Raw genomic sequence first — 9,095 nt, forward strand, 5'->3', positions numbered from 1 at the left:
AATTAATAAATATCAGAATGATGAAGGGGTATAAAGTTATTTTTCTATTTGAAATGGAGGCATCACTTGACACTTTTTTATTGCCTAAGGCAATTGTCTTAATGGAGGAAGGGGGTTGATTTTGTCCCTTGAGGAATTTGGCACTGTCTGGAGACATTTTTGGTATATCAACTAGAAGGATTTTACTGACATCTCGTAGCACGGATGCTGCTAAAAGCCATGTGATTAACAGAATAACTTATCATATCAAAGAGTTAACTGAATTCAAAAGTCCATTGTGCTCAAGCTGAGAAAGCCCTGCACAGGGTTTTGTCTATATAAGAAATTGACACCATTTCACAAGATCAGACACTCAGAAAATATTAAGAAGAATCTGAAAATTACTTGGTTAAGAGTGTTAATTTTATTGAGTACGAATCAGATAGCGAGATTGATTAATAATAATACTTATCACTCTTTATAACTTGAAAAGCAAGTTCACAAATGTCTCTAAAGTCACATCCCTGTACTGGAAAGAGAGTTGAACCCTTCTTCAGGAAGAGAATAATATAATAATAATAATATTTTCTTCACTCTGCAGTGTCTTTACATTCCAGGGTTGGGAACATTACTGAGGATTCTCTTCCCATTTTCCAGTTTCCTGTTCATTATTCTTATTTTTTTTGACTACTTTTAGCATCGGGAGCACAAAGGCCAGTCACCAGGAATTGCAATCAAATGTGTAGTCAGAGAGAGAGGGCTCACTGCCCATTTGTCATGTGGATGCAGACACATTGCAGATGTGTTCCCAGTAACAATGTCTTGAGAGGAGTACTGGTCTTTCCACCAGCATCTCAGAAATGCAGGTGTGTCTAAACAGCATGTCGTTCTTTAATGCTTTCATGCAATATATTTTATCAATCTCAAGTTCCCCTCACTATGAATTATAATAATTTCTGCTTGTTGGTAACCAAGGCAGATGGAAAATTGATTCTTAACAGAAGAGAAAGAGCCAAGTATTGATGCTTACTATTTACACCCTATTGTATCTTTGTAACAAAAACCCGGGTGGCTAAGTTATGATTGGGAACAAGGGAATGGTTCAAGTCTATGCACTAAGGAAAAACAAATCTTTGGCCTAAAACAATAATGATAATAGAATTTAATATAGAGTAGAGACCTGTTTTGTAGAATAACTTTCCTAGTAATCACTGTTGAAAATAATCATACTAGTTCACACCTCGCACTACAGGGATTCCATCGAGGGATTTTCCCATTGAAGGCATTTATTTAGCTAAAAGGACTTCATCTTTAAGGCAGTAATGCAGGACAGATAACAGAGATAAAGGTAACAGGAGGTGATCTTTCAGCTCCATAATTACATTCCATATCAGCAACTGTTGCACAGAGAAACTCAAAAGGTAAAAATAAAATATGAAAGGATATTTATAACCAAAAGGAATTTTATCAAATTAAGAGCATGAGACATTTATCAGTTGAAACAATCTCCAATAATCTTGTGCAATATAATTTTTGTCAAATTTTATTTTGTCATAAACATTTGGGATTTATAATAAAAATGGAAACTTGAAAAATTATATTAGAGATAATATCTGATCATTTCCTCTGGCACTCTGGTGAATATGTGTTTTTTTCCGCAGGAGCACTGAAAATCAGGAACAATCCTGTATTTTTTGTGATAATCAACAAGGACAAAACTTCTCCATATGTAAATAACAGCGTTATGAGCAGCAATTCATCCCTGCTGGTGGCTGTGCAGCTGTGCTAGGCGAACGTGAATGGGTCCTGTGTGGAAACCCCCTACTCGCCTGGATCCCGGGTGATTCTGTACATAGTGTTTGGCTTTGGGGCTGTGCTGGCTGTGTTTGGAAACCTCCTGGTGATGATTTCAATCCTCCATTTCAAGCAGCTGCACTCTCCGACCAATTTTCTCGTTGCCTCTCTGGCCTGCGCTGATTTCTTGGTGGGTGTGACTGTGATGCCCTTCAGCATGGTCAGGACCGTGGAGAGCTGCTGGTATTTTGGGAGTAGTTTTTGTACTTTCCACACCTGCTGTGATGTGGCACTTTGTTACTCTTCTCTCTTTCACTTGTGCTTCATCTCCATCGACGGGTACATTGCGGTTACTGACCCCCTGGTCTATCCTACCAAGTTCACCGTATCTGTGCCAGGAATTTGCATCAGCGTGTCCTGGATCCTGCCCCTCATGTACAGCAGTGCTGTGTTCTACACAGGTGTCTATGACAATGGGCTGGAGGAATTATCTGATGCCCTAAACTGTATAGGAGGTTGTCAGACCACTGTAAATCAAAATTGGGTGTTGATAGATTTTCTATCCTTCTTTATACCTACCTTTATTGTGATAATTCTGTATGGTAACATATTTCTTGTGGCTAGATGACAGGCGAAAAAGATAGAAAATATTGGTAGCAAGACAGAATCATCCTCAGAGAGTTACAAAGCTAGAGTGGCCAGGAGAGAGAGAAAAGCAGCTAAAACCCTGGGGGTCGCAGTGGTAGCATTTATGATTTCATGGTTACCATATAGCATTGATTCATTAATTGATGCCTTTATGGGCTTTATAACCCCTGCCTATATTTATGAGATTTCCTGTTGGTGTGCTTATTATAACTCAGTCATGAATCCTTTGATTTATGCTTTATTTTACCCATGGTTTAGGAAAGCAATAAAAGTTATTGTTACTGGTCAGGTTTTAAAGAACAGTTCAGAAACCATGAATTTGTTTTCTGAACATATATAAGCAGTTGGATAGACGAAGTTCAGGATACCTTTAAAATTACCAAGCGAAGTGAGTTTTTAAAAATCAAGTAAGACTATGAATGAATAGCAAATAAATTGCTCTTCAAATGAAAAACAAATCAATGTTTTTCAGTCTTGTTAAGATGTGCACTTTCCTGTCCCTTCTGCAAAAGTATTTACTTGGCTAACAAATGTTAAATTCCTATTTGTTAACTGCTTTAGAGCTCAGCATATCCCACTCCCTGCAGACACTTTTCGTCTTTTAATCCATTGACTCTTCCCTCTGCTCTGGTATTTTTCCTAACAATATTTCTGTTTTTAAAAATTTATTCCCTTTCCTCTTTTCTTTACAAAGCTTTCTACTCTTTCCCAGCCTGCCAAAAATTTCATTTGTGAATAGCCTTTATCAAATTATTGGTTTCTTTTGCTTTGGTTATTTTACCACAAGAGTCCTTTTAGGTATTAATTTAATTTATTCAATCTTGGGAGAGATCTCAGGGTGTATGGGGCAATTTGCAAATGAAGACATCATGTTGACCAGGCTGTTGTAATTGTCAAACCAGTTACTGTCATTCTTGTAATTATTTCCTCCCCCAAAGTGGGAAGCAGAAGCCACTGTACTTCCCAGAATGATGTTAGGATGATTATTTGGCTGCTGTTCTTGCTATTGCACAAAACTGTTTAAAGAGTTGTATGAATAGAGCCCTGTGTTACATTATTCAGTTCATACACATTGAATATTACTTGTTCCTTTAGGGAGGATATCTTTCAAGTGCAGTCTCTAGCTTTCTTTTCTTTTTTTTCTATAGTAAAACTTAATTACAGCAAGGAATTTGCAAGATTTAGAAGCCATGTGGAATATACATCAATGAGAAGCATTCAGGTATTCATCCATGTTTTTTCCATTTACCAAACATGAAACCTGTGCCTATATTGTAGTGAAATCAGTGCTAGATGCCTTAGACACAGGCATAACATCCCATTTTTGTCTTTAATAAGCTATGACTCTGGCAAGAAGCAATGTTGGTCACTGAAAACTTTAAAAAAGGCGAACACTAGCTCAACCAGGTAATTAAGGTTCAATATCAGTAGTAGTAAGGCATGTGGCTATTGTGTGTTCTTGACATTATGTAATGAGAATGGCTTTTACCTCTATGTCCTTTCTTCCCCAAATCCATAACCCCCATGTAGTCATGAGAAAAATGTCAGACAAAACTTTATCGAGGAATATTCTGCATAATATTTTATCAGTATTTCTCAAAACTGTCAGTCATCAAAAATAAAGTATGAGAAACTGTCATGATCTACAGGAAACTAAGAAGACATGACAACTAAATGCAGTATGGCATCCTAAATGGAAAGCTAGAAAGAAAAGGGACATTAGGGGAAGTGAGGAAATCCGAATAATGAATGGAAATTTTATTGCTATATTGATAACAATATTGGATCATTAATTATCACAAATGTATTATACGAGTTTAAGATGTTAATGAGAAACTTCTTGCAAGGTATATAGGAATTCTCATTACTATCTTTGCAATTTTTCAGTAATTCTACAACTATTCTGAAATTAAAAGTTAATTCAAAAAATATAGAGTACACAATTCCTGCTTGATAAAGTTTCTAGCCTGTCTATGTGAAGACAGCAAAGCACTTATCCTTACAGTCATTCATTTATTCATTCTGAATATATCTTTGAAGGCTGAGTGTGTACTAGACTCTTGGTTCAGTGTGATAAGGAATAGAAAACCAGGAACTTAGAATATTTTGTGGCAAAACCCAAAATACCAGTAATTAAGACTTGGAATGCATGGGAATTTAAGCTATAAAAGGATGTGTTTAAGGAACACAGGAGAAAGGAGAATTCAGACCTGAATGGAAAATGAGGGAGATGTATTAAAGAAGTGGCATTTAAGTAGGGCCTTAAATTTTAAGAAGGATTTTTGTAGGAGGGAAAGGATGGGAAGGGATTTTCAGGCACGAGCAAAGAAACTGAGAAAGTGCAAAGTGTTCAGGGAATATGAAAATAAAACAACTAGGCTGGGCATGGTGGGTCATGCCTGTAATCCCAGCACTTTGGGAGGCCAAGGCGGGTGGATCACAAGGTCAAAAGATCGAGAACAGCCTGGCTAACAGGGTGAAACCCCGTCTCTACTAAAAATACAAAAATTATCTGGGCGTGATGGCACGTGCCTGTAGTCCCAGCTTCTCGGGAGGCTGAGGCAGGAGAATCTCTTGAACCTGGGAGGTGGAGGTTGCAGCGAGCCGAGATCATGCCACTGTACTCCAGCCTGGGTGACAGAGTGAAACTCTATCAAAAAAAAAAAAAGAAAAAAAAGAAAGAAAGAAAATAAAACAACTAAACAACCACCAAGAAGCAAGAAGTAGTCACGCTTTTAAACCCTCCCAAGGTTGGCATCCAAACCCTGCACCTCTACTTCTCCTGGGCATCCTCCACTGTGGTTTGGAGACATTCTCCCCTCTCTGCTCAAGTTTCAACTCCCATAATTTTCATTGTTTTCTAAGAAACATTTCTCAAATGAGGCTTTACAAAACAGTCATCACATAAAATGCTCCAAGGAAAAAGATTTCTGATTCAACAATGTTTTGGAACTGTTGCATACTCTTTTCTGTTCTTGGAGAACACTGTATATTAGCATATTAAAGACTCTGAGAAGTCCTGTTTTAGCAAAAACCTGTCCAATTTTGTTTAAATATGCATTCTAAACATTTATTAAACCATGGGGACTCTTTTGATATGATGAGCTCAATAATAGAGCTATTGTCCAAGGAAAATATTTAAGGAACACCATCTCTATCGTTGATTTGGTTCTTACCAAATGTATTATTAATCTTGTATTGGTCTTTTGGTCTTTTACATACAATATACTTCATTCAATTTATATTTCTAAAAGGTAGAGGTGGTTGTCCAACCCATGGTATAATAATGAGTAAGCACTCATAACATGTTTTTTTTGTCAATTATGATGTATAAGATAAATTGTACAGTATGTAAAATGGGATAAATTATGTGACTTTGAAGGAGGGACTGGATGCTGCAGACTGAAAAATCTCAGAAAGTTCCATGGAGAACTTAGAATATAATACCAGCTAAGCAGTGGAGGATTGGTTTAAATAGAAAAAAAATAGTAGAAAAGGAATTTATAGGCAGAATAAAAATATCATGAAAGGTATAAATTTAGTGGTGCATCAAATGCAATTAAGCATACAAAAAAGGATAGCCAATAAGATCAGTCGGCCTAAAGCACACCATTTGGGTAAGAGAGTCACAATCAATCTATCCATCAATCAACATACTATTTTAAGCCCTATATCTGCACTGTCCAGTATGGTAGCCATGAGCAACATGTGATTATTGAGGACTTGAAATGTGGCTAGTCTGAGCTGAGATATTCTATAGGTAGAATTTATATATCAGATTTCAAAGACAAACAAAAGAATGTAAGATGTCTCTTTTTAAAATATTGATTACATGTTGAAATTATCAATTTTGGGTTGTATTGGGTTAAATAAAAATATATTATTTAGATTAATTTCTCCTTTCTCTTTTTACTTTTTAAAATGTGGCTACCAGAAAAATGTAAAATTATGTATGTAGCTTAAATTATATTTCTATTGGACAGCACTACTCTAGAGAAAACAAAAATGAGCCATAGGACAATTCTAGCCCTCCAGGACTTAAAAATCAAGATGGGGAGAGAATGCATAAACGTAAACAATGAAGTAAATATATATGAATTATGGTAAAAGTTAAATAATATTTATTTAGCAATTGATGTTTAAAAACAGAGGTACAAAACTCATATTAATCTGATATTCTGGTCATTTTATAAATGAGGAAATTGGGACTCAGAGAGAAACAAATTAACTTGCATGAAATTATACAGCTAGTAGGCTAGGTACGGTTGCTCACGCCTGTAATCCCAGCACTTTGGGAAGCTGAAGTGGGAGGATCACTTGAGTTCAGGAGTTTGATACCAGCCTGGGCAACATAGTGAGACCTTGTCGTACTAAAAATGAAAAAGTTAGCCAGGCGTGGTGGTGAATGCCTGTAGTCCCAGCTACTCAGGAGGCTCAGGTGGGAGGATCACTTGAACCCAGGCGTTTGAGGCTGCAGTGAGCAGTGATCGCATCTAGAAACAAAGTGAGATTCTGTCTCAAAAAAAAAAGTTATACAGTTAGCAAAAAATCTTTGCCATACTTTGAACCCAAATTATTTGAATTCTAAGCTCAATTTTTTTTCTCGACATGGCAATGAGAGTTTAGGACAAACAATAAGGGATATTACAAAGAAGTACAGTTAAATAAATGCTATCCACAAGAAGATATTTAGCATTTAGAGTTTCTCTCATAAGTCAGTGGTTCTTGATAATTTTTAGATCATAGTCACATTGAAATATGCTGAAATCTATGTATTCTCTCTCTAGAAAAATGCACACAATCACATATACACAATATTTAGTGTACTATTCTGGGGGTTCCATAACCTTTGGGGCCAATTATAGGTCATGGATACACTGTTCCTAAGGGGCATAGACTAGACTTGGCTGAAGTGAAAACGACCTCAACTAACTCTGTGGCTTAACACAACAAAGGTTTATTTCCTGCTCATGTGAGGTCCACTATGAGTCTGAGGAGATATCAGGGCAATTGTCCTCAACATAGTGCAGGCTGCTTTGATTTCATGGCTCCGTCTTTTCAACAAGAGACTTCTATACTTCAGCCTGAAAGAACACATGAACACTTAAATCTGTTAGCCAGAACCAAGCAGACAGTCCACCTAATGGCTTGAAAAAAGCAGGACGATAAGCACAATGTTTGCTGCACACAAAGGCCTCTTCCAAACACTGTTTTACTGAATGGGACATCACATTGTGTGAATGATGTATCTCTCAGGGTTTGAATTTGGCAGAAAATGTTTTAAACTCATTAGTGTTTATTTTAATCAATATTAAGTCTAAGTGAGATAGTTGCTGGCTTCGGCTGGCTGACTCAAGTATGTTAGAGTCAAGGATGCTGTACAGATTTTCCTGATGCTTGTCTAATGGTTCCAAAGTGACTACAGGAGTTCCAGCCAAATCACACATGTTCCTGGAAATAGGGAGGAGGAAGACCTAGGAAGAGAGGCTCTCTGAAGCCCTACTTGACAACTTCAGTTTCCTCAAGGGAGAGAAGATTCTGATGCTATGGAGGAAATTAACCCATTGGTTGTTAGGTGAGAAATAAGCATTTCTGCCACATGAAGTAATCTGGAAAATGAAATCCAACAAGTGAAAATAAAACTTCTTACCAAATTCTCTCACAAGTATTTGCTGTATAAATCCATAAGAAAGTGAACTGAGAAAAAGAGAATGGAAAAAATAACAGGTTTTCTCAAAGACCTCTATACCATCTTTTTCTTAAACTTCTCCTTTTCTATTATTTAGTATTAATTTTTCAGCCAATGAACATGTACTATATATGTGTTACATAGTAAATGCCCTGTTGACAATGCAGAAGTGATGAGAATGAATGAGACTCAATCGCTTTAGTAGAGTTTTCAATATTTCCCAAAAGGTAGTGGTTACAAGCAGAGCCAGACGGCCAGTCCTATTATGGGACAAAGATATCTTGCTAGAGATCACACAGTGGGTCAGCACCAGGGACAGAGTCCCCAGAATTTGCAATAGCCTGGTTGTTATTGTCTTGGAGCAATCAGTAGAAACATATAAAGGCATATTTTTTAATTTTACATTTCAAGGTACATGTGCAGGATGTGCAGGTTTGTTACATAGGTAAACATGTGCCATGGTGGTTTGCTGCACCTATCAACCCATCACCTAGGTATTAAGCCCAGCATGCATTAGCTATTTTCCCTAATGCTCTCTGCCCCCACCTTACCCTCTTTCAACAGGCCCCAGTGTGTGATGCTCCCCTCCCTGTGTCCATGTATTCTCATTGTTCAGCTCCTACTGAAGAATCAATATCATGAAAATGGCCATATTGTCCAAAGCAATTTATAGATTCAATACTATTCCCATTAAACTACCGTTGACATTCTTCACAGAATTAGAAAAAAAAACGATTTTAAAATTCATATGGAACTAAAAAAAAGCTCGTATAGCCAGGCCAATCCTAAGCAAAAAGAACAAAACAAAAGAGGCATCAAGTGACCCAACTTCAAACTATACTACAAGGCTACAGTAACTAAAACAGCATGGTACTGGTACAAAACCGGCACATAGACCAATGGAACAGAATAGAGAACTCAGAAATAAAACCATACATCTACAATCATCTGGTCTTCAACAAACTTGACCAAAAAACAAGCTATT

General features: G+C 37.0%; 1 protein-coding gene across 1 annotated transcript; it reads left to right on the forward strand.

The window, feature by feature from the left end:
* The first annotated feature begins 1,723 nt into the window (after positions 1-1,723).
* On the forward strand, positions 1,724-2,761 carry LOC101153731 (trace amine-associated receptor 6). Its single transcript, XM_004065348.4, is given in 1 exon segment — positions 1,724-2,761. A coding segment is annotated over 1 exon segment (1,038 nt).
* Positions 2,762-9,095: the final 6,334 nt, after the last annotated feature.

Source organism: Gorilla gorilla, chromosome 5 (assembly GCF_029281585.2).
Source record: "Gorilla gorilla gorilla isolate KB3781 chromosome 5, NHGRI_mGorGor1-v2.1_pri, whole genome shotgun sequence".
NCBI lineage: Eukaryota > Metazoa > Chordata > Mammalia > Primates > Hominidae > Gorilla > Gorilla gorilla.